The 26804-nt window shown below is 43.4% G+C and overlaps 1 protein-coding gene across 1 annotated transcript in view; it reads right to left on the reverse strand.

Annotated features, from left to right (window-relative positions):
• GALNT17 (polypeptide N-acetylgalactosaminyltransferase 17) overlaps positions 1-26804 on the reverse strand; it is a 109197-nt gene that overhangs the window by 30703 nt on the left and 51690 nt on the right. Inside the window, exons 3-5 of the mRNA XM_053366492.1 lie at positions 25615-25781; positions 19662-19836; positions 13531-13728 (exon numbers count right to left, since the gene is read on the reverse strand). Coding sequence (XP_053222467.1) covers positions 13531-13728; positions 19662-19836; positions 25615-25781 — 540 coding nt within the window. The remainder of the gene's footprint in view (positions 1-13530; positions 13729-19661; positions 19837-25614; positions 25782-26804) is intronic.

A 26804-nucleotide genomic window follows, 5' to 3' on the forward strand; every position in this document is an offset into this window, starting at 1 on the left:
TGGAAAATCTCTGCAAAAGCGTCAGGACTATGCTGCCATTTGCATTTCTGGTCACAGATATTTTTGTTTCCCACCGTGATGCAGGACAGAATTTAGTCATTTAACTTTGCTGCACCTCAAACTCAAGGCAACATCCAATCTGTTTGAAGTGGTGGATTTTGCAGTCAGCCCTGGCAACGTTCCAGCAGACTGCAGGCCCTGCGACGACTCAGACACAAAAAAAGCTGCAAGTGGGAGCAGCATGTGTGCACACAGTGTGGTGCTTTGAAAGGCTGTTAAAGGGGAAGTTGTTCCATCTTTTGAAGGTTGCCCTTTTATCTTCGGAATCTCACAATTCTGTGTTGAATTACAAACCAGATGAAGGATTTGGAGTAGGGGGTGTTGGTGTGTGTTTGTGTGTGTGTAGGGCTACCCGGGACATTTAAAATTTGGGACCCTAATCCTCTCATTTCCCCGCTCTCCACATACACACCCACATAACTCCGAATCACTCTCTCTCTTTAGCCCAGCTACAACATAACATGTTTCTTTCATGCAAACAGATTTCAAAAGATTACTGCGGAATAAAAGTGGTGAAATGGATTGCACAGGCTAAGCAGAGAGATGGAAGGTGGGGACCACAAGTAGATTTTGCTGAGGTATTCAAAGAGCAAGAAATGACTGTTGGGTCGTCATTCTTTTTAGCAACCACAGCACATCAGTGACCACATCTCTGAATACCAGGCATGAGCAACAATTTCGCTCCCCCAACAACCCTCCAAGATACACTGCCGGGGTCTTATTTCACAAAGGGGAATGGAGCAAAACATTGAGGGCCTATTTCCATGGGGTGGCTCATATGCTCAGGCCTCGGTCCTGTATACCTGAAGGAGCGTCTCCACCCCCATCGTTCAGTCCAGACACTGAGGTCCAGCTCCAAGGGCCTTCTGGTGGTTCCCTCACTGCGAGAAGCGAAGTTACAGGGAACCAGGCAGTGAGCCTTCTTGGTAGTGGTGCCCAGCCTGTGGAACACCCTCCCATCGGATGTCAAAGAAATTAACAACTATCCGATTTTTAGAAGACATCTGAAGGCAGCCCTGTTTAGGGAAGCTTTTGATATCTGATGAATTATTGCATTTTAATGTTTTGTTGGAAGCCACCCAGATTGGCTGGGGAAACCCAGCCAGATGGGCAGGGTATAAATATGTTGTTGTTGTGGTGGTGGTGGTGGTGTTGTTGTTCTTGCAAAAGCAGTTGTCTGAGGGGCGACAGCTGAGGTGGGGCTGAAGCCCACACTTCAGATGTTGTTGAACTGCAATTCCCATCATTCTGGATCATTATCCCTGCTGGACTACTAAGGAAGGAGGAGGAATTCTATTCAGTTTGCATTTAAAGGTGCACCTACACAATCTGCACTTTTAGAAACAATGAGAACTGAAACACAGCCATCCTGTGCTTGTGAAAAAATTGACTCGTGAAAGCAAATCATCATCATCCTTCTTCAAAATTTGAACTTCTCTGAATTTCGCGATGCACTTCTTCAGCAACGCAAAATGTACAAAGAAGCATCTACTGAGGTAAACTGTCCATAAAAATGCACATGATAGTGAAATTAACATACAAACTTGCATTATTTTAGGGGAAACTGCTTTTTTAAAAAGCCATGTACGCTAGGCAAAACTGCATACAAATGCATATATTGAGAGAAATTGGCAATGAAATGCTTATGAACCTTATGAGGACTTTTTTAAAAAATCACAAAAAGATGACAACTGAACTTAAGCTTGGAAAAACAAGAAACTGAAAGAAACCAAAACTGACAACCTAGCAACATGAAATATATTTTGAGTCAATGCAATCCAGTTCAGCCAAGCCACACAATTATCTTCCATATGGTTTTAAAGCCAAGGCCTCCACAAAACTAGAAATGTGGCAATCCTTAACGTGTTTGCGGTCTCCCACAGGATACTTACTGCAACTTACATCCAAGTTTGCTATTTCTGTTGGCTGCCCAACACTCAAATTCAATTGTGTTTTTGGTAAAATAAAATAAAATAAAATAAATAAAATAATTATCTAGCAGGATTAAGGCCCTACAGCAGGTGTTCCAATTAGGGTTGTCTCCAAGTTCCCAGGTGTCCATGGGCATCAAGCCTTCCTGAGTCTTCCTCGCTCCCTTTCCTCAGGTTGCACTCCTCCTGCTTCTTTGCCTCACCTCTTTCAAGTCAAACTAATATGGCAACCCCCTATTGTGAATTAAAAGCAATACAAACATCTCTCTTTACCAACAGCAAACCCACTGCGTGCTTACTTTCCCTGGTACAGTATAAGGCAGCTTTCTATGTTTCTTCCTAGTGGGCAGATATGTGAGGAGATCAAACATGGCTGCCACTTTGAACTGAGCCTGTAGTAAGTGTGGGTGGTATTCAACTAAGCCTTGCTCAGAGAAGACCCATTGACATTAACGGACATGTTATTTTCAGTGTGCCTACTGTCGGCAAAAAGGGACGTGGGTGGCGCTGTGGTCTAAACCACTGAGCCACTTGGGCTTGCCAATCATCAGCAGTTTGAATCCCCATGATGGGGTGAGCTCCTGTTGCTCTGTCCCTGCTCCTGCCATCCTAGCAGCTTGAAAGCACACCAGCGCGAGTAGATAAATAGGTACCGCTGTGGTGGGGAGGTAAGTGGTGTTTCCATGAGCTCTGGCAGTTGTCACGGTGTTCCATGCACCGGAAGTGGTTTAGTCATGCTGGCCACATGACCCGGAAAGCTGTCTGTGGACAAACGCCGGCTCCCTCGGCCTGAAAGCAGAGATGAGCACTGCACCCTATGGTTGAATTCAATTGGACTTAACCATCCAGGGGTCCTTTACCTTTACTGCCAGTAGAACCTAGTTCAATACTACCCAAAATGTATTCACTATTCACAACAGTCTTATCTCCTCTATCACAACTTAGCAAATTCCAGGCCCTAAAGTATGTTCAGACTGAGCTCCGGTGTCCATGACTACCACAAGAGTAAGTCTGTTTCAGAGAGAGAGAGATGTCTCAGGCAGACCCCCTCAATGCCCCTATTTTCCAGGGACAGCCCTGGATTTACAGAAGCCATTCCAGTTTCTGATTTCATTCCAGAATGACCCGCTTTTCCTTAGGACTTCCCTATTTTCATTGGAGAAATGTTGGAGGGTATGGTCTCAGGTACGACAGAAGTAATATATGGAATTCCCAGCATCTATTTCCTGCATGGTAAGAAGCCAAGGTCTCCCTAAGCTTGATACAGGCCATAACCAATCTCCACAGCTCCCTAGACAAAACCCAGGGGATCTAATTTCGAAGCGACAAAAAAGATTTTCCTAGTATGGTTGCAAAAACTGTGCCTCATCCATTATACATGGGGAACAGGCTGTGCTTCTCTGCATTCATTACTCCATTCCAGCCATCACCATTCCACAAAGAGTACATCATACATCAGCCCAAGAGATGTAACATTTATTTGTAATGTAACTCAGGAGTTGATGCTAGAAAACCAAGTTTTAATATGCAGTGATGTTACTGTGAGTGTGTTGTGTACGTGTGTATTTTTTCCCCTACAATTACTGCTGTAATGCCATGATTTTTATTTTTTTAAAAAAACATGTTTATGGGCTCATTTAGATACCCACAATCCCACAATCTTATACCTTTGGTGTTTATTTCTGGTTGACTTTAACTGGTGTTTAAGTGACCCCAATACTTTAACTGTATTATGCAATCACATTCTATACATGCTCATTATAAGGACCAGGATTAATCCTGAGAGATATTGGTTGTCATTTTCTTTCTTTTCATATATATATATATATATATATATATATATATATATATATATATATATATATATGACAGTGTGAATAGATGCTTAGAAGTGTATGGCTAGCCAGGAGATTTTTTAAAAAATAAATATTATTAACATGAACACATAGAAATAAAGTAGAAGTGATAAGTGTAACAGATAAAAATGCATATAGAAATAGAAAAAATAAAACAGAGGTACAATGGAGAGGAAAACCTAGGAAACAACTAAGAATACAATACTGCATTCAACTATCACATACGAAAAGAAGAGAAGAGGGAGAGGAGGGAGAGTAAATTCAGTTCTCAGTAAAACCTCTCCACATATTTATCTGTGGAATAAGAGGTTTAGTGGGCTGTTCAACTGAGTTAGCAAAGGAGAAAAACTTACACCATGCTGAGTAAAAATGATCTTTTTTTAATGAAGCCTTAAGGACTCTCCATTTGTACAGATGAAGGGCGGTATACAAATTTAATAAATAATAATATAACATAATATACTAGTAACAGTAATATTAATATGTAAGATGTTCTGACAGTGCAACGTCCCATACTTGCACCAGCCACTCCTCTTGGGAAGGAGTTGATTTGGCCTTCCAATGGGAAGCCACAGACAATCTGGCTGCAGCAAGAAGCCTAAACACAAGAGATTTATTTATATATGATGGGCAAGTTGGTACCATGCTGCCAGGGCTGAGTCTGGGGAGAAAGTTCAGTGTTTCCAGAGGAGAGTTCTGCAGATATTTAATGGTTTAGGATGGGATTTCGAATGTAGCAATACAAAAAACCAAAACCCTCCCACAAAACTACTTCTTGCAACCTGTTCCGCTTCTCAGTCCACTGTGAGTGTGGGGCTCCCCCCCTCCATGGGTCCCATGTGCCCACAGAAACTCTGCACCTGCCTTTTATCAGAGGGTTCTGGTGAACGCTTCAGAGTCTCATGCTAGACTCTAGAGGGTTCTCATTCCCAGGGCTGGATTTAGGTTTGATGAGGCCCTAAGCTCCTGAAGGTAATGGAGCCCTTTATGTGTCCAGCTGTCCTTTGTCAACAACAAATTGTTCCTGGTTTTTTGTGTTGAATATATGCTATATGGTAATTTATGGATCTAACAGGTATCTAAAGCATTTGCACATGTTGCCATGTAACCAGTCCATGCAGAATGTAGGGACCCTGTATATAGAAATGGGTAAACCAGTGATATTTTAGGGAGCAGGCTAGCAGGCGGGGCCCATTACTTACATCATAGGAGCCTACACAACACAAAATACTGTTGCTATATGTAGGTTTTATTTTATTTGTTTTTTATCTTACATTTTGGAAATGTACACCCAGGGTTTTTTCCCTTTAATTTTTTTTTGGGGGGGGGGCCGAAGAGAGTGGGGTCCCAAGCTAAAGCTTGTTTAGCTTATACATAAATCCGGCACTGCTCATTCCCCATCTTTGCATAGCCATCAAGTTTCCCTGTTTACTTGGTTGCATATCTTTTGCATACCCTCCAACATCCCACTGTTCAAAATCGGAATGTTCCTTTTTTTGGTCTTGAGCTCTCACACGAACCAGCCAGTACATACAAGAGTGTGAGAAAAAACAATGAGCATCATTTGGTCCAGAGCTCTGGATTGAGCCAGCTGACTCATGCCAGAGTGGTGGACCAAAAAAACCAGGGTAGATTCTGTGATTCCAGGATGTCCTGCTGAAATCAGGAAGGTTGAGAGGTATGGCTTTGGGGAGAATTCCACAGCTCAATAATAAAGCATCTGCTTTGCATGCAGAAGCTCCCAGGTGCGATCCCTGATATCTCCAGGTAAAGCTGGATAAAAGAAACCCTTTTCAAACCCTGGAGAGCCACTTTTTCGTTTTCAAACTTTTACAATTATTTATTTGAAGCTCTGCAAGGCTGTTTGCATCTCAACGCAAAAAGAAGGCAATATAAAGGACAAAGGGAAATGGAATTTAAACAGGGAGCGGAGATTGTTACACACTGTGTATCACCATCATATTATTTCACAGCACATCTCAGAAGATTTCGTGGAGAAATGGAAACATATTGCGCCTCTGCTTATTTTGCACAGCAAAATGCCACAACTTATTTGTCCAAGTACAGAATTATGCATGCCGTGTTAGGTAGCAGAAACTTTTAAGGGCAGCTTAACCAAATTGTGGAAACAGAGAGATTATTGCAAGACCTACTTGCTATGCTAGTATCACACTGGGTGATAATGCTAGCTCATTTTCTGCCCCGGAACTCAGTGTGCACAAGAATCACAAGTTTACTGTATTCAGGGACCATGGAGGCAGAAGAGGCTGTCTCCCATCAAGTCAGGCCTATGGATGTAGGAAGGCATCGTTTTCCATTTGATCCTGTATTTGACACCCACAGCTCTATTCCCCTCTTAGAGCTCCAATTCCCAGAGTTCTCTGAAAAAAGGAAACCACTCTGGGAATTGTATCTTTAAGAGGGGGAATATGGGTCTCCTAATAACTCCATAGAAGCACCATAGAATTCCCATGATTCTTTGGTAGAAGCTGTGACTATCCAAGCAGTATAATAGTGCTTAACAAGTACAGTGTGGGTGTGGCTGCAGTTAAAGTGTGATTATTCCTGACTTTGAATCAACATATAGAAATTAACATCTCCAAATTTTAGGCAACAATATCTCCTCTCCCCCCCCCCCCAGTGATGGCCACCCTACTGTTTTGTACAAGTAATTTGGAAGTAAAGCTCCTTGAATTCAAGAGGGCTCACTCCCAAAATAAGTGAGAACTGAAACACATCCTAAACAACAGAATATCAGATACTATCAGATACAGCAATGCTCATTACACTTGCATTACACAGCTGCTGCAACTGTTCCAATTTGTCTCTGACCTCTAATGGCCTTCTGCACGAGATAGGAAAAAACCCGTTTTCCTGTTCCACAGATCATTGTCTTCCAGTTTGTAAATTCTTCCACGCTCCCACATCAAACACTATCTATTGTGCAATGAGAGGCTTTCCTGAGGCTATTCAGCAATTGTCTGCCACAATTTGGCAGCTATTTGCTCATTACCCCACCCCACCTCCGACTTGCATACCTTCAGCAAGCTCAGAGCAATGAAATGTGCATTGGAAACCCAGTGCAGGGCATTTAGGTGTACTACGTGCTCTGCGGGGCCAGCTGTACCCTTTTGAGAAAGCTTGGCAAACAGCGCAAACCTTCGGGGCAAGAAGCACAGGCGACGGAGAGAATGCTATCCAAAAGTACAGGCGTGTCACTAGCTGAAGAACAGTCCTGCAGTCAAAACAAAGAATACAGCCACCTGCAGAGTTTTTTCTCTCTCCATGTCTTGACATAGTGCCCTGCTGTAAGGCGCTAAGAATGACCTGGCCACACCAGCACACTGCCCTCCTGCGACTGGCTTTCAGAAGCGTATCTGCACACTGAAGGCAGAACATAACCCAGCACCGAGGGCCTTCTAGCGGTTCCCTCACTGCGAGAAGCGAAGTTACAGGGAACCAGGGAGAGGACCTTCTCAGTGGTGGCGCCCACGCTGTGGAATGCCCTCCCATCAGATGTCAAAGAAATAAGCAACTATCTGACGTTTAGAAGACATCTGAAGGCAGCCCTGTTTAGGGAAGTTTTTAATGTCTGATGTTTTAATGTACATACTTTTAATCTTCTGTTGGAAGCCGCCCAGAGTGGCCAGCCAGATGGGTGGGGTATAAATAAAATGTTGTTGTTGTTGTTGTAGATGATGATGATGATGTTTAGGGTTAGTAGCCCTTGATAGCCTTAAGTCAACGTGATTTTGTCTTAAGGGCACATCCTGACTTCCTTTCACTCCACGTTTTGAAGCGTTGATTGTGCTTTAGGCATTGGGAAAGCCTTTGTTTGGACGGAGGGGAGGTTGTAGACTCCACCTGCCCCTGCACATTAAGGGTATCTTGTTAAAGGGATCCGGGGGTGTAAATTTTGTCTGATGCCTGGACATGGGCTAGGACCATGCCACTACTCCAATGGGGACCCCTCGGAGTGTCCCTAATTGATGTAAGTCATAGGGCTCCTCCAACTGGTGGTTTACCCTTAGATGGACTCCCTGAAGATGGGCAGGAGTGTAATATAGCCTGGCTTCACCCCAATGCCCAAGCCAAACCGCTCACATCTGTAACCAATAAAGCTGTGGCCTATTTGAATCCATAAACCAAAATACTTGTGCCCGTGTGTTTATTATCCATCAGGGAACTGCGGGTTGCAGGGCCTTGGCACGCAAAGCTCAATGTTCCAGCAGCCCCCTTCCCTTGTGAAAATCCACTCTTTACTGCTGAATCAGAGCAAACAGCAATCCACAGGAAAAACCCAAATTGCTTTTTGTTCCAATTCAGCGCTAAAGAACAGGTTTTCCTGGGGAGAGCATGAAGGCAAAACAAAAGAGCTTGGATGTGGTACTTTAAAGGGTGGACCTCATCCTAAAAAGCATGGTGCAAAAGGTAGGCATGCATGAGCTCTAATCCTCTTTTAGAGCCACTCAAACAGTTGGCCTCCATAACATTTTCTGGGAGCAAATTTCAGTGTTTAAGTATGTGCCGTGTGAATGAGCGCACAGGTGCTCCCACTGTCTCAATTTACTAGGGCTATAGTCTGTATTTTCTGGGATCTGTCCTTTAAAGTAAACTACAGCTATGAGGACCGATATCAGACTGCAAGAAAAGAGGTTCGTAAGTAAACTGTGGAACTCACTCCCACAGCAAGCGGTGGTGGCCACCAACCTGGGCAGCTGTAAAAGAGAGGATTGGACAAATTCATGGAGAATAACGCTATCGAAGGCTACTAGCTGCTATTGCTCTGTTCTGCCTTCAGAGTCAGAGGCAGCACAGATTAACGTCCCCAGGTTACATTCCAAGCACTGCGTGTTTAAGCGCAGTTGCGTATAATTGAAACACCATTGGAAAAGCCTGCAAACATCCCGTCCCACCCCTTACCCCCTTTGGTGACTTTTCAGGTCACTTCTGGCTTAGCATAGTGACACACATATCAGATGCACCTAAAACATTGCAGCCTGTACTGTTTCTGAATACCAGTTGCTGGAAAATGCAGGAGGGAAGCATGTCTGGCTACTGTGGAAACAGAATGGTGGACCTGATGCACCTACCGTGGCCTGGAAGGTGCGTGATAGATTGGACAGAAGGATAATGCAATTTTAATAGTAGAGTTATGAAATGGCTTATAGTTGCAAATATTAATTTGCAACTATACAAAATTTATCTGTGATGGGCTGCTTGATCCTTTTGAAACCAATTGTAATTCTATTTATATATTACAAAAAGAATCATGTGGGGTGTAGGGAGTGGCCAGTGACTTTTGGAATGAGAATTAGGGAGTTATAAGCCTGTACCTATTTTTATCTGTGGACATACTGATGGGGTGGGTGACTGCTGGCTGGGTTATTGCAAAAGCATAACAGTTTCTGGGGAATTACTCCCACAAAACACATCTGTGCCTGGAAGAAACACAACTACTAAACAACAACAAAAGTACTATTAGGATCTGCCTCACCGTGGGCCCTTTTTGTTCTGGCATCTAGTGCCATGTTCTTGTCAAGTCAACTTAAGGCAACAAATCCAAACAGATCCTTGCCCATTAAAACCCCATTGGCGGCATTATGCATGTAGCTTTTTTCAAGCGGAAGAGACTGCAGTGCATTTTTTAAAAGTTGTTTTTTTTAAAAAAAATGGTACTTTGTCTTCTCAAGATCAGCTTTAATAAATTATCACCCTTTAGCTCAAAATACAACTTTTCTCATGCTTGTGTATCTGTGAAAGCCCACCTGCTGGGAAGCAAAGGAAATATTCACATACTCCTTAACATCTCATTCTCTCTGACATGCTGCATGGTGCTAAGAGTTCATTTGGGGGTAGGTTTATTCTAAATGGGGAATAAACCCCGAGGAATAAATTTGCAAGCCATCCCTGTTTGTTTTAGAAGGGATGAACAAGACCAATATGATACAATGAATCACCATGGGTTCACAGGAGCCCAAAAGGTCAGGTCTGCCTGAAACCTGGTTGAAACAAGCCTTAATGGCCATTGGTTGAGGTGCTGTGATGTCATGGAATGCTCACCTATTCAGAAGTGGTCTGTAACTAATTCACATGGCAAAGGACTTCCCTGTGGTTCCCTGCCAATATTTACATTATACTGATATGACCCAGTGACAGACAGCTCTGGGGAACTCATTCTGGGCTGCTAGCCTTACCCACATACCTGGGAGCATGTCCCATTGAACAATCGGTTACACAAATTCATGGAACATAATGTCATCAGCAGCTACTAGACAGGATACCTATGTTCACACTCTGCTATTGGATGTGTTATAGCAGTTTGCAGGGAATCACAGGTGAGAAGAGTCCTGTTGGGCTCAAGTTCTAAACTAAATGAGTCCTGGTCCTAGTGCACCAGAATTCTTATGCAGTTATGAAATGGTAAACATGCCTAGGATTTTGCTGTTAGAATTTTGTTCTCGTCTTCACCCCCATCACACACACCCAGTTAAAATGAACTCAAGTTTGCAACATCTGCAGCACTAGAAACATCACATCACTAATCTGCTAATCTGCACAGTGGTGTGGGAGGGAGAGGAAGCAGATACGCAGCAGCACATTTCAATATAGCTCATCTGCTAAAATGGAAAAACAAAACAAAACCCTGCTTTGTTTCATACATCTCTGTCACACAGTCCCAACTCATGCCAAAAAATCTCACCAGGAACAGAGGTGGAGAGTTCTGCCAAGCACACTGTTACGATGAATGGAAGTTGGATTGAGTACGCCCTTTAAGGTGAGGACTGTTGTACCTCCAGCTCCTTCCATCATAATTCTAAAATTGTACACAGTTCTCTCAGGCCATCTTTTTTTCCCCCACTTGATTTGCTCATGTGTAGGTTTCTTTAAAAAAAATTTGGTTCAGAAATAGCAAATTGAATCAATGGAACAATCTTTTTGAGTCTGCTATCCACTTGAGCCAACCATCTGCTTTCTGCGTCTCGACGTCTTCCAGGGGATGTGTAATATTGATTGGAATCTGGCTCTCTCTCACACACATACACACATGAAATATGAACCTTCTTTTCCAGACAGTTCAAAGCTGGGATACAGCTAGGAACAGGAATGGAAGGATCTGTCCATTTTGGTTCTCATCGTTTCTCATTTCTCCATTCTTCAGTTCAGTTCCTCACGCTTCTACAGCAATTTATTTATTTTTTATATAAAAACAAATTCTTCAGGAACATTATTCAGCATTTTAGTGCAAATTTCTCTCAGTAAAAATACTTTCCCCCCCATGTATAGTGTGCATTTCTTCTAATATGATGAATTTTTGTATGTTATTTTACTCATTTATTCATTGTGATGCACATTTCCCTCTAAATTACGCATTTCTGTGACACCTCTGGATCTGTTGTAAGAGGGCAGGAAGGTGGCTGAGGACAGACTGAGCTTTGGTGCCCCATTCACCTTAATGGATGAACCTCAACTGGCCTTCCCTCTGATCTTTAACACAAAATTCTTGATGATACTACTTGCAAGGAAAGTATTTTGCTTTCCTTTTTTGTAATAGATCAAGCAAGCACTTTTCTAGAACCACCACCTGAAGTTCATTTCTGAATGAAGCATTTTATTTGATTCCAGACAATTTGCCCCATGAGAGAGATCCTGTATGCTTCTTCAATCAAAGGAAAATCATTGCACAGACAGTGTGCGAGAAAAATGCGTTTCAAATATACCAGACCTTCTCAGGGGAGTTGTTCTTCTTCCACCAGCCGCCATGATGACTCAGCCTACAAAAACATTAACTCTATTCTGATGATCTTATCTTGCCCAATTCCAAACTTTGGGGTTCATCTGTCTTCCTGCACACATGTGATGCTCTAATTTCACTTTTTTTTGTTTCCAACACTGTTGGACAGGCTGTGCTAATAGAAATGGGAAAGTTTTCCAGTGTTCTCCTCAGACTGAGCACAGGCTCAGGAGTGGGAGTCTCTTTCTGCCCACTGTCATGCAGTCTAATGGCACACCTCTTCTCCATTTATTTGAATGGGGACAGGCAGGCAGATACTGTATGGAGGGGTTGGATCACAGGGAGGAATGGCCATCTGCCCATGAAGGACCCATCCCCTCTAATTTTGTCCCAGCAGAATCTCACCCCCCAGGGGGAAAGGGGGAATGAGGCTCCCAAAATATGCAGCAGAGGCAAAATCAGAGGATGAGGGAGGAAGACTGATCTTATTCTATCCCCATATCTTTAACCAACAAGTGCTTCTTTGTTTTAATTGTATTTGTTTTGCCAAAATCTTGCAAGGGCATTTTACTTTGGAAATCAGGGCTGAAAAGAGGGTGAACACAACAGGCTAATGATGTAGGTGGCCATTGTGGTTCTTACACTTTTCTTCCCCATGAGTCACTTGAAAGTTGCCGATGATCTGGGTGAACCGCTTAAAAGATTTGTCTGGCTGTTGCAGCAATTGAAATGTGCTGTGTATGATTTTAAGCACATTTTTAATTGCTGATTTTTTAAATTGTATTTTATGGCGTTACAATCTGTGTTATATAGAACTGAAATTGCAACACAGCAAAATGCAATCGAAGAACTGAAAGAAGCAATAAAAATACAATTAAAAATCAAAATGACTATTTAAAGCAGACATGACACAAGACAGTTGACTTAACCTAACAGAACACCAGTGAACCACAGATTTGGGAACTCCTGCAATGCTGCCCATTATGCACCTAAGTACTTGTTCATGTGACAAAATCATCAGACGCGTGCCAGTATGCAAATTCTATATAAATGAAGGATTGCTCTCACTCGTAATCCTTTCTTATGGCGTACAGCCAACATGATTTTGGTTCAGTTGGTTGACAGCTCTCCAAGCCTGCGGCATCTGGGTTGGATCTGCTTTTTCAAAACTCTTGCTAGTCTCCAAATGTCACACAGTACATCCCAATCCTTTTACTATTAACTGCTACACTCAACTCACATTTGGAGTTTTAAGACTTTCAGAACACAAGAAGCAAGATGGCTCCAAGAACAGCAGACTATGCAAGGCCTCAAAAGTGCTGATGTTTCCATTCCATTCAAAGTAATCTAGAATAAGATATTGGCTACATCTTGCACACTTCATGTGGAAAGTATCTGCAATTAAGCTGTTGGAAAATCTGATTGTTCTGCTAGAGATTGCATGGAAAGCTGGAAAGGATTATTCAGCCACTTGCCATCTTTAAAGTGTTATGATTTATCCTCATCGTATCTCTCCTTGACATATCATAATGCCTGCTCCTCACCTTTCCCATCTCTTATGGAGAACAGTCACAGAATCATAGAATTGTAAAGTTGGAAGGGATATTGAGGGTCATCTAGCCCAAACCCTTGCAATTCAGGAATCTTTTCCCCAACGCAGGGCTCGAACGCATGACCCTGAGATTAGGAATTGCATGCTCTACTGACTCAGCTTTTCCAGAAGAGATAAGATCTGCAATGGACAAAGGTCAGTAGGAGCTCCATTGTCCCTTCCCAATTTCTCCACTTGTTTCTGGGAGATTTTTGCTGAATTCTCCAGTCATAAAGACTGGCCGACACATCAATGTGACAAGTAACTTATAACCAGAATCTTAATGTGGGTAAATCTGAATTCACAGATTCTCATTGAAATGCCTGCTATTTCACATCATGCTGTTCTGCAACCAACCTGATTGGTAGTGAAGGGTCTCCAGCATCCCACCAGTCTTTCGGAGGGCTAATGTACATGCACCACAGTTCCCAACTGTATCCATGGGCTGAATTTTCATAGCGCTGAACCTCAAAGGTGTCCTGCTTGATATTGTCAATAGAAGGAAGAATGACTCTTTTCCGGTTTTCCTGGATCCGTGAAAGAACAGGCTCAGCCCTGAAAAGGAAAGCAAAACAGCTTTGAAGGACGTAGGCATCTCAATCCTAACTAGGGTGGGGTGGGAGACGAGGAGTGGCAGCTGCTCCTTCGCTTCTGAAGGCCTACCTGCCCACATCGACTAGGGCAAAAGGTAGGTGCTTGTGGATTACTGCAGCCGTGCCGTGGGGTTTCCCCCAGACAGACCCCTAGGAACGTCACACTCATCGCTGAATGACATAAGAACTTTGGGCTGTTGAGTAAAACAAAATTTCAAATCTAGCACGGCAATAGATTCTGACAGGATATAAATAGAATCATCTATGTATGATATTTGCATTTGAAATGTAATGACAAAACCTGCACAGCCATAACCATACAAGTGCAAGGCTTCTTCTTTTTCTTTTCTTTTCTTTTTTTGCGTTCAGGGCTTTTACACAGACTGCTTCAGGGAAGGTATTTACAGTGGCTATGTCTACTCAGAAGCAAGCCCCATCAAGTTCATTGGGACAGCCCCCCCCCAAAAAAAATTAAGAGAGTACAGAATTACAGCCTAAATCTGTATTTGTGTTCATTTGCCTGATTTGATTTATACACCCTGCCCTTAACAGCCCCCTGTTGTCAACATGCCCCAAAGCTTTCCTCTGCTTTTGTGAAGATGAGAAACCATGTACTTGAGTCACCTTGAGATAACACAAAATGTAGGTAGCTGAAATGCTAAGCCCTTCAGCAGCATCACCTGCTGTTTTCACAAAGCATTTATGATGGTGTTCTCAGGATAATAATAATAATAATAATAATAATAATGCTTTTGTATAAGCCAATTCTTATTGCGACTGTGAACACTGAGTGTGGGGGGGTGTAACTTAAGGAAGGCCACATCTGCATCACATTTTTAAAGCACTATTATACCACGTTAACAGTTACAGAGTCAGGAAGCTATTGTTTGTTAAGGGTAGAATTGTTAGGGTTGCTGAAAGTTATGTGGAGACCCCCATTTGTCTCACAGAACTACACTTTCCAGAGTTCCCTGGGGAAAGGGATTGATTGCTAACCATTCTAGGAACTGTAGCTCAGTAAGGGGAACGGAGTCTTCTAACAACTTGGGAACTGTTGTTGTTGTAACAACAACAACAACAACAATAATATGCAACAACAATAAATGTGTATTTCATCCTTCATTTGTATATCTCAGGGTGGTTCACAACCTAAAACTACAAGATAAAAAACACAAAATGCATAATAAGAACAAATCAATAATCCTCTTCCCCCCTTAAGCCAGCATGGTGTAGTGGTTAAAAGCGGTGGACTTGTAATCTGGTGCACTGGGTTCAATTCCCCACTCCTCCACATGCAGCTGCTCGGTGACCTTGGGCTAGTCACACTTCTTTGAAGTCTCTCAGCCCCACTCACCTCACAGAGTGTTTGTTGTGGGGAAGGAAGGGAAGGGAAGGGAAAGGAGAATGTTAGCCGCTTTGAGACTCCTTAAAGGGAGTGAAAGGCGGGATATCAAATACAAACTCTTCTTCTTAAACTACAGTTCCCAGAATTCTTTGTGAGAAGTATTGATTATTAAAGTAGTATGCATATGATTCTATAATTCTACCCCAAACCCAACTTCAAATCTTGGTAGAAGGTGTGTGTTTAAATTTGAGGGCCCCTTCATAGCTTCCATTTGGTTCTGAACATCTACCTTGCGCACATACATTGGAATTCAGAAGGGGTCAATGATCTTTGGAGGTCCTTCTATGTCTTACGGCTTTGAATAAAGCAATGGATCCCCCCATTTAGACTCATATGCTCCATCCCCATAACCATCTTGCCTGTGAGACTCAGAAGACCTGCTCCCTGCCTTGCAGACCTTTTCCCACCTGACTGATTCCAGCTACAAAAGGTGAGGCTGCAGACCCAGGTCATCGAGTCTGAGCTTCCACAGCCACTGCCCGCCATGAACCACCATTGGCAGGATCAGGAGCAACAGCAGCAGATACGTTCCATGCTTACAATGACATTTCATCTCATAAGAATCATAGAGTTAGAAAGGTCCTCCAGTCCAAACCTCTACAATGGAATTTAGAATCCCTTATGGGGATCGAACCTGCAACCATGGAGCTGTCTGCACCACGTTCTAACCAACTGAGCTATTTATTCCCTTGCTAATTATGCTGTTCTAAATGCACGTTTTATATTTGACTTCCTTCTCTGATGTTTTATTCTGGATTGCTTTATTTGATGTAGGTTGTAAACAGCTTTTAGACACCCCACCCCTTAAAAATATAAAGCAGTATCGAAATGAAATGAACAACAATAAAAACAGCAACATAATCCAAAGCAAAGTACTGCTGTAATTGTAAAGCTCTCTGTGTAGTAAAACACAAGGGGGAATTCAATGCTCCATACATCAAAGAAGCCCTTTCAAAACACAGGAGTTCAGTCAATTATAGTGTCCTCCTTGCTCCACCTACCTTGCATGAGTGAAAAACCCAGTTCTGAAGTGCAAGTGACTTGAGCGATAATAGCATTTAGCTTAGCTCGGTGTACAGGTGCGAGCATTGAAAATAAGCCTTCTGAACACATCCTTCAGCTTTATTGTTCAAAGGAAAGCTCAGGTGACTCCACTCAAAATCTGTCTCTCCTCCACCTTGCTTGTTGTGTAGATATGCCACTATTTTACTCCTGGGTGCTTTCTGCATCTTTTTCAAGGCACACAATGAAACATGCATTATAGGCTCACGTGTCACACATATTTCAAGAAGAGCAAGGGAGATGGAATTTTCTTTTTTCTTTTTCTTTTTTTTAAAAAAGAAACATAACCTGTTCTGTTGTAAAAACATAGGAAGAGGAGGGGGGAGCAGCACTTCTCTTTCAGCACACAGAAGTAGAAACAGCATAAAGCCCTTTCATAGCCTTGACACTCCAGAAAAAGAAGCGTGTGTGTACTGTGGAAGCATTTTGCAACATGTCATTGACACAAATTAGCAGTCAATTTATCCTGGACTGTCCATACAGTGGCGCCCGCCCTATGAAACACCCTCCCATCAGAAGTCAAGGAAATAAACAACTATCCGACTTTTAGAAGACATCTGAAGGCAGCCCTGTTTAGGGAAGTTTTTAATGCTTGATGTTTTATTCTGCTTTTAATGTTCTGTTGAAAGCCAGCCAGAGTGGCTGGGGAAACTCAGCTAGATGGGCGGGGTAGAAATAATAAATTATTATTATATTATTATATTGTACAGCATTTCTCCTTATTAAGAACTTAAGAGTTTTATCCACTGCTAGACCCATTCAAGTGAATAGGTGCGGCTAACTTAGGCTTATTACTTTTAATGGGTTTACTCTGAGTAGAACTTAGCTGGTGACAATACGTAAGTATAGGCAACACCCACCCACCCCTTTACGCAGGGGTTACGTTCCAGGACACCACACGCATCTGTGAAGTCTTATCTATTTGAAACACCTCTGAGAAAAGCCTGGAAATACCCCGTTCCACCCCTTTTTGTGATGTTTCCGGGTCACTTCTGGGTTTGGCGTGATGTGCATATGCGAGGCCGCATATTGAACATGTGTAAATTGGCAGGTTTACATAAGTAGAGCATTGTTGAATCAGGCCAATGGCCCAACTAACCCAGCACCCTATTCTCACAGGGGCCAACCAGATGTCCATCAGAAGACCACAAGTGGGGCCTGAGGGTATGAGTATTCTCCTCACCTGTGATTCCCAGTAACTGGTATTCAAAAGCCCTCACTGAGTCAGAGAATCATACAATTGTAGAGTTGGAAGGGACCCTGAGGATCATGTAGTCCAAGCCTAGGCAAACTCGGCCCTCCAGATGTTTTGGGACTACAACTCCCATCATCCCTGACCACTGGTCCTGTTAGTTAGGGATGATGGGAGTTGTAGTCCCAAAACATCTGGAGGGCCGAGTTTGCCTATGCCTGATGTAGTCCAACTCCCTGGAATACAGCAATATGCAGCTGTCCCATATGGGGATCAAACCTGCAACCTTGGCATTATGAGCACCACGTGCTAACCATCTGAGGCATCTGGGATGTCCATAGTACCTCTGGCAGCGGAGGCAGAACATTGCAACTGTGGCTCGTTGTTTTGTGGGGATTCCTGAACGATAATACCACCTTATTGCTCTCTGGCAGGGGATTCTTGAGCTATAGCACAACAAAAGTGGGACGAAAAACAACCACACCTGGAACATCTGCGTTATGAAAATTTGCAGGATTCAGCAGAATGTGACAGGTGAAAGGTAAAGGTAAAGGACCCCTGACAGTTAAGTCCAGTCACGAACGACTCTGGGGTTGCGGCGCTCATCTCGCTTTACTGGCCGAGGGAGCTGGTGTTTGTCGGCAGACAGTTTTTTCGGGTCATGTGGCCAGCATGACTAAGCCGGTTATGGCGAAACCAGAGCAGCGCACAGAAATGCCGTTTACCTTCCTGCCGGAGCAGTACCTATTTATCTACTTGCACTTTGACGTGCTTTCGATCTGCTGGGTTGGCAGGAACTGGGACCAAGCAACGTCAGCTCAATTAGAAATTAAGCCAAATGTCTTCTCCAAAACTTTAGCAGATACAAACGGCGTTGAAAGCATGGCCTTGCATAACTATCCCAATGCCATCACGAGCACAAATTATCATGAATGCGCGTTTATGTCTAGAGAAGTCCCAGGAGAGGCATTTTAAATGGCTTTCTGCTGCCTCCCATTTATTCTTAGTGCGGGAGACTTAGGCTAATGTAACCATTACTAACTTAAAGGGCGGAATTCATTGTTCCACTGCTACAAATTTTCCATCCATGCAAACATTGCAGCTTGACCGGTGGAATTATCTTCCCCCCTCGCCCCCTTCCCCAGGTTCTAGAGGTTCTGGAGGTTCTCCCACCCACCCCAAGCCAATCTTGGGGTACACCGAAAGAAAATGGACGGAAAGCCCAGTTGCATAAGCAGAGGTCCTTGCAAAGGGCTTTCACTGGTGGGGTACGTTAGGTGAACCCCATCCAGTGTATTCCTGGCGTGAGCTCTTGAGGCTGAATTTGAGTCAATGAAGGGTAGGGATGGAGGGAGAATGTGTCCTTGTTTTTACATCTTCATACAAGCCAACCTAATTTTCACTTCTCCAAATTCTGTGATACGGTTCTCCAACAACAACAACAACAACAAATGTACATATTATACGGAAATGCACCCAAAAATTAATGTATGAGTGAAACATATATATATTTTTAATGTATTGTATTAGGGAGAATTGCTTGCCCAAATACATATATTATGCAAATGCATTTACAAATGCAGCCTTAAATGGAAACAGACACCTTGGTTGCCAAACAGTGGCAGACTTTGGGCTCTCAAATTTCAGCAGCGGCCTGTGTGATGCTAAATTTGGCGCCACACCCTGCCTCTAATAATAATAATAATAATAATAATAATAATAATAATAATAATAATTTGCTTAAAACCTGCCCATCTTGCTGAGTTTCCCCAGCCACTCTGGGCAGCTCCCAACAGAATATTATTATTAATAATAATAATAAAGCGATAAAATATCAAACATTAAAAACTTCCCTAAACAGCGCTGCCTTCAGATGTCTTCTAAAAGTCAGGTAGTTGTTTATTTTCTTGACATCTGATGGGAGGGTGGGGAGGGTGTTCCACAGGGCAGGTGCCACTACTGAGAAGGCCCTCTGCCTGGTTCCCTATAACTTCCCTTCTTGCAGGGAGGGAACCGCTAGAAGGCCCTCAGAGCTGGACCTCAGTGTCTGGGCTGAGTGATGGGGGTGGAGACGCTCCTTCAGGTATACTGGGCAGTATCGTTCTGGCAACCCCTGCAGTGTGGCGCCCAGAGGGACTGCAGTGGTCACACTATCCTGAAGCCATTTCTGTTGCATGATGACCAGCACATTGTTCTGCTAATGAGTTAGCCCTGGGGCCTTAAGCGCTTCACGTACCAGCCTGCCGTGAACTCCACGTGTGCGTCGAAGAAGCCAGTGATCTGGCCCAAGGCAACCTTCCAGCCTTCAATGCGAGCTCGGATGAGGCCTTCCCTTTTCTGATTGCGGACCACCTTCACCAGGCCAGGGTATCGCTTGTTGACATACTCTTCCAGGGGCGCCTTCAACTCCTCTAGAATGAGAAAGAGAAACCCAAAGAACTGGAGTGACGCAGAGACTTTGGGAGTCAAAGCAGAAGCTGAGATGTTCTCATGTAGGACACCATCTCAATCAAAATGCCATGTGTCAGACTAGGGTCTGTGCACACCTGGATTGAGAACCGATCATCTTGGCTTCCAATTGCATATTTAAGCCATGGTTCAGAGCTGCTGGACTGCTTCACTTTCTCATAGATAGATAGATAGTAGATAGATAGATTGAAAGTTTTTGACATAAAATACAAGAAGAATCAGACTAGTCTACAGAACAAGAATAATAATAAAAAACCCCCCAAAAAAATAAAAACCAGGAGAAAAAGAGAAAGAAAATAACTATAAGGCCATTTACCATATTTATATCATATATTAGGGTTGCCATATTTCAAGAAGTAAAAATCTGGACACAGTTGCTCAACTTCTTTGGGGCGATAGTCCAAAAAGTTGTTGAGCTTTTCCTGAGCAACCATCCAAAGTTGTTGAGCTTTCTTTGGGGGGACGGCAGTGGTGGACGGCGGGCTTCTGAAATCATCGTCTAGGAGGCAACAAGCTGCACAGTGCTTCCGCCGGGGAACAGATGAAACCCCGGACATTTACTATTATTTCCCCCCTGGTTGATGTCACCCCCCCCGGGTGACATCACCGGAATTTTGCGGTACATATGGTGACCCTATCATTTATCCACACACAGAGAGGCAGACTCTCACATCTCCCACTTACAAGCATACAGTGGTGATTCAGGTTACATACGCTTCAGGTTACAGACTCCGCTAACCCAGAAATATTACCTCGGGTTAAGAACTTTGCTCCAGGTTGAGAACAGAAAATGTGCTCTGGCGGCACGGCGGCAGCGGGAGGCCCCATTAGCTAAAGTGTTGCTTCAGGTTAAGAACAGTTTCAGGTTAAGAACGGACCTCTGAAACGAATTAAGTATGTAACCAGAGGTACCACTGTACTTATTCTCTCACCCTGGACACCCCCCTCCCTTCTGACTGTCCCCTTCCTGTGTCTGTCCTCCTCAGTCCAAGGTAAAGGACTTCTTCCCCACTCACCCACCAGCTTTTCATCTAAACTGCTCTCACTTTTCATCTGCCCAGGCTCTCTTTGACATTCCCAAAACAAGCCATGGCAGGCCACTGTTCAACAGGTTCAGCACTCCATGTCAAATAATATATATTGGGGAAACCCCCACCCATTGAATTTCTGTCTGTTGTGAAGCTGTTAAAAGCGCGGAAGTGTCACTACAAAAACCAAGGCAACAGCAACCCAACCTACTGAAACTGGCTTAATTCAATTATAAATCACTGCTGCATCACAGCAAACTACTTCATTGCAGTTGAAGATGGCAAATTGACTGAGGCATGATTTTCATTCAATAATTAGAAAAGACGGGGCTAATTTGAGAGAAGCACTAAATCAAAATAGGTTTTTTTCATTCAATGCACTTAAAAGTTATTTTTGTTCCTCACACAAAGTACTTCGCTGCAGTTAAGGCTGGGAAATATATATTAAGCATTCTTCTGCTCCAGCCCTAAACATTCACCATTTCCATTAGGAAGAGCAGCATAGAAAATAGTTTGTATTTCATGTTCAACATTGGGGAAATCCAATTCCCCATTTTCATTTTTTAACTAAAACTATAAGAGAGGCAGAGACACACACAAAGCGAGAATCCTTAGATCTTCTGAGGTGAAATGAGGGAGAAGATTTAGATACTCATCCATGTAGGAAGCCAGTTGCTATCAAGGCTGTAAAAATAGCATAGAGAAAGTAAATAGAGAAAAGTTTGTCTCCCTCTGTATGGGAAATGTGTCCAGAAGACAAAAATGTATCGAGGAGTTAGTGATCTGACAAGGTTACCCTTCCTGCGTCTGTTCCTTCTCCCTCCCTTGCTCTTGTTAAGTTTTTTGAAATCCATGAATCTGTTAGAATTCCTGCTCCATGTTTGCAGTCATGGGATTTTTGTCTTTCACATGACGGTGACTTGAGCCACACCTGCACCATCCATTTAAAGTACGGCTATACTGCAACTGTTCCTCATCTCCCCCCTCCACTACACCCCCACAGCACTTCTGACAATGAAAGGTATCATCTCTCAATCAAATCCGCCTAGAGATTCTCATCTATAGTCAATGCCTTTTGATATTAGGCACCACATTCAAGTTGCAATGAAATGGCTGGTTTATGTGTGCTGCTTATCTATTATCCAAGGTGCAATGGATATCAAGGTTCCATGTTATATATTTAAAGCACTATGTGACCATTTTAAATGTCATGTCTTCCCCTAAAGTATTTTGGGGGGCATAGTTTGTTAAAGCTTCTGAGGGTTGTCAGGAGACCCCTGTTTCCTTGGAAAGTTCCCTGGAAAGACAGATTGATGTTTAAACCACTCTGGGAACAGCACCCATAACAAACTATGTTTCCCAGGACTCTTCAGGGGAAGCCATGACTGTTAAAATGGCTCCTATGGGTGAGAAATTGGCTCTTTAGTTCCTGCACACCCTAAAAGGTTTTTGTTCCATTCCACTCTTTTCTCCAAATACTGGTGGGGGGAAAACAATCTCACTGCAGAACTTCAGGAATTATTCCAGTTTCTCTTTCTCAGAGTCTACTGCTGGTAAAGACATTTGCAAGGTCAACATGCTTTGGAGATAAGTGGCAAAGCAGGCTGCTACTTCAAGAGAATGTAGGAATAAGAAATAAAAGGAGTGGTAAACAGCAGAGCGAAACCTCATGGGCTCAGGCTGAGATGGCGTCAAATGAAATGGGTTCAGGGCTCGCACTTTGAATGCGCAGACTTCTTGTGTGTGCAAATAAAGCTGTATTTGCAGGACACAGTTCCCCTCACGCTGCACAGCCATTGCCCCCCATTTATTGCCCTGCCTTTTATGCCAAAGCGGAGATGCAGGAACAAAAGGGGAATGTCAAAGCAGCTGCGTGGCAGATTCCCACTCTGCCCCTCTAAACGGAAGTCACTTCCCTTCTGAGGAAATTCAAAGAGGCAGAGATTATAAATTGTCTCTAAGTCCCATAAGGCTGGTGTTGGGTTTCTTCATAGCATTGTTTTGACATAAGGCAATGCCATTAATATTTCAAAGTGCAGGCTTATGGCACAGGCTCAGCACCACCCAGGCTGCAAAAAAAACAAGGTTTAAGTTGTTCATGAAGGAACAGGAGGCAGCTGAAAGTAGAATGCAAGCGAGATAAGTGGGAATTCGCAGTGCAGTGGGATCCCAGGTTGAATTCCTGGCAGCTCCAGGTAGGAATGGAAAAGAACTGTCTGAAAGACTGGAGTGTCCCTGACAGCCTAGCCCCTCTGGGCTATACATTTAAGCATCATTATACCACTTTAATGGGACGCGGGTGGCGCTGTGGGTTAAACCACAAAGCCTAGGGCTTGTCGATCAGAAGGTCGGCGGTTCGAATCCCCGCAACGGGGTGAGCTCCTGTTGCTCGGTTCCTGCTCCTGTCCACCTAGCAGTTCGAAAGCACGTCAAAGTGCAAGTAGATAAATAGGTACCACTCCGGCAGGAAGGTAAACAGTGTTTCCGTACGCTGCTCCGGTTCACCAGAAGCGGCTTAGTCATGCTGGCCACATGACCCGGAAGCTGTACGCCAGCTCCCTCGGCCAATAAAGCGAGATGAGTGCCGCAACCTCAGAGTTGGTCACGACTGGACCTAATGGTCAGGGATCCCTTTACCTTTACCACTTTAAATCACCATGGCTGCCCCTCCCAAAGAATTATGGGAACTGTAGTTAGTTAAGGGGCTGAAAGTTGTTAGGGGGCAACCTATTCCCCTCACAGAGTTACAATTCCCAGATTTCCCATGCAGATGGATGGATTGTTAAAGCAGTCTAGAGACTGTAGCTCTCTGAGGGGAATAAGGATCTCCTAACAGCACCCTTAAACTATAGTTCCCATGATACTTTGGGGGGGGAGAGCCACAACTGTTTAAAGCTTTCAACAATGAGGCAATATATATTTGCCTAGGCTTACTCAGAGAATGGCGTGCTCTGGTCCATGGGGTCACGAAGAGTCGGACACGACTAAACGACTAAACAACAACAACTCAGAGAATTGATGCTACATTGCATCAATTGAGGTTACATTCATTAAGAGGCTGGTGAATGTAATGTAAATGAATAATTGAGAGCACAAACTACAGTTCCCAGAATTCTTTGGGGAAAGCTAGGACTGCTTATTTTTTTTAATTTTTGAAAATGTATTTATTTGGTTTTTCAAATTAAAATTTTACAGAGAAATATCAAATATAAATAATAAAAACAAGATTCCAAGGAATCTCCTGGACTTCCACCCTCCCTTTTGTGGATCCTATTATTAATCTGTTCCTCCCGCATCTTTTATGGTGATCCATATCCTTTACCTCTTCCGTTACGTCCATAATTCAACGTTAAACTACAAGTGATATTCCAATCCTACTAACGATTTTAACTGTTTACAGTGGTCTTTAAGATATAAATTCTCCCCATTCCTCATTAAAATTTTGGTCTTCCTGATTTCTGACTCTTCCAGCCATTTTCACCATTTCAGCATAGAAGCTAGGACTGTTTAAAGTGGTGTGAGACCGCTTTAAATGTATAGTGCAAATGGGGCCTTGGTTGGCTCTTATTTGTCCTTCGCTCTGGTTCCATGCACTGTTTGAACTCCCTGCCTCCCAATGGACTCAAACCACCACTGCTGGGTATGAAATTCCCAAACCCACCCCACCAAGGTCACCCTTTCAAGCTGAACAAGTTCGGTTGAGGGTTTTCAGTTCAAATGCCTTAACACATCCATTTCATTGCATTGGGAAAGATGCCCTATCTAGAATTCCCCATGCAACCAAATGATCCACAGATAGTCTACTTCATGGGTAGGCAAACTAAGGCTGGATGTGGCCCAATCGCCTTCTAAATCCGGCTCGCGGACAGTCCAGGAATCAGCGTGTTTTTACATGAGTAGAATGTGTCCTTTTACAGTGGTACTGCAGGTTAAGTACTTAATTTGTTCCGGAGGTCCGTTCTTAACCTGAAGCTGTTCTTAACCTGAAGCACCACTTTAGCTAATGGGGCCTCCTGCTGCCGCCATGCCGTCAGAGCACAATTTCTGTTCTCATCCTGAAGCAAAGTTCTTAACCCGAGGTACTATTTCTGGGTTAGTGGAGTCTGTAACCTGAAGCAGATGTTACCTGAAGCGTATGTAACCCGAGGTACCACTGTATTTGAAATGCATCTCTGGGTTATTTGTGGGGCATCAGAGTTCGTTCATATATAGTCCGGCCACCTACAAGATCTGAGGGACAGTGGACCGACCCCCCACTGAAAAAGTTTGCTGACCCCTGGTCTACTTTTTATTAATAGCATCTGTGGCACCAGGCGTGGGGAGGAGGGCAGATATATACGTAAGGAAGAAACATATCAAATTTACCCTTCTCAGCCCCTGTCCCTAATGCACCTTTCTACTCCTAGGAAGGATGTCCCCCTCCCTCAACACCGGGTGCTTCCTAGTGGGTTTCTGCATGGCCAGTCCTGTATGATTCATGAGGCAAAGAGATAAGAGGGCAAAATAAAGAAGTGTGGTTTGAACACAAGGGAGTGCTAACTGGCTATGAAAGGCAGCGGACAGTTGTACAACTTGCAGGTAGCTCTGGAGTCCAAGTGAGCATCCATTGGAGGTTGGTCCATCAGGGCAAAAGGATGACTACTTTGAGAATGGCCTGCACTCATTGTCCTCCAAAGGGATGAGCTCACTTACCTTCGTCACTGTTGTCATCTACGAGAATGATCTCCTTCAGCAGGTGAGCAGGTGTGTGATTCACTGCACTGTGCACTGAACGCAGGATGACCGACAAGGCCTCGTTCACGAAGATAAAGATAATAGAAATCTGCGGGAGATCCTTTGGGTATTTCAGCTCTTTACACCTGTAAGGCAGAGAGGGAGCAAAGCGAAGTTAGCCAAAGACTTAGGACTCGGCTACATTAGTCAAAAAACAGTGTTCTGAATGCATTATAAACATGCAACACCAGATAGCGCTGGGGAGCAAAAAATAAATAAATAAGAATCTAGGTGATTATCCATAACCTTTTTCTTTTGTTATAACAAATTAATTTCTCACTTATTTATAGCGTTTTTTTCCTGTGTGTGGATCAACCCTTAGAATACTTTCTATAACCATCAGAAGCAGAACATCCACAAGAACTGTTATCGCATTGAACCAGGGATGAACGGATCAGCCAATTTGTTTCCATGTCACTTTTGCCTGTGTTTTTTTTCATAAGTCTGTCCCAATTTTGAGCCAATCTGTTTTTGGTTTTTTAATCTATGTAGAAATTTGCATTTAAATACATATTTTCCAAACCTATTTTCTTGCAAATTACACATTTGAGCAGAGAAACTGCATCAGAAAATTTGAGGAGGGCAAAAGCCAGAGGAGAAACTGGGTTCCAATCTGCACATTAGTCTGAGAGATACTAATCAATTAATCTGCAATTAGTCTGAGAGATACTAATCAAGTCAGTTCCTGTCTGAAATCAAAGCTGAAATCCAATTCCTCAAGCATCCTGGGAAGGACGTCCTGGGCTTCCCTCCTGCATGGTTGCAGGATCAGGTCCACCAGTCAAGCAGGGCTTGCTTGTGGAAGATGTCTGGGAGATGAACCGGATGTAGAAGACTTGGGGAGAGACACCGCTGTTGACAAAGCTGGCTTGTTTCCACTAACTGTAGGGATAATGAACCATCATTTATGTTCCTACAACATGCTAAAGTACATCAAGCATAAAAGAGAAGGAGAAACCTTCCATCTCCTCCTCAGGGCTGCAGTGGATGACAGGAGAGTACATGAGCTTCAATGCTGCTCAAACTCCTACCACTAAACTATGGCTTAGCATGACATCTAAAACAAGTTCAATGAGTTCACTTTTCACCCTGAGATTTAACTTTGACTG

Source organism: Podarcis raffonei, chromosome 15 (assembly GCF_027172205.1).
Source record: "Podarcis raffonei isolate rPodRaf1 chromosome 15, rPodRaf1.pri, whole genome shotgun sequence".
Classification (NCBI taxonomy): domain Eukaryota; kingdom Metazoa; phylum Chordata; class Lepidosauria; order Squamata; family Lacertidae; genus Podarcis; species Podarcis raffonei.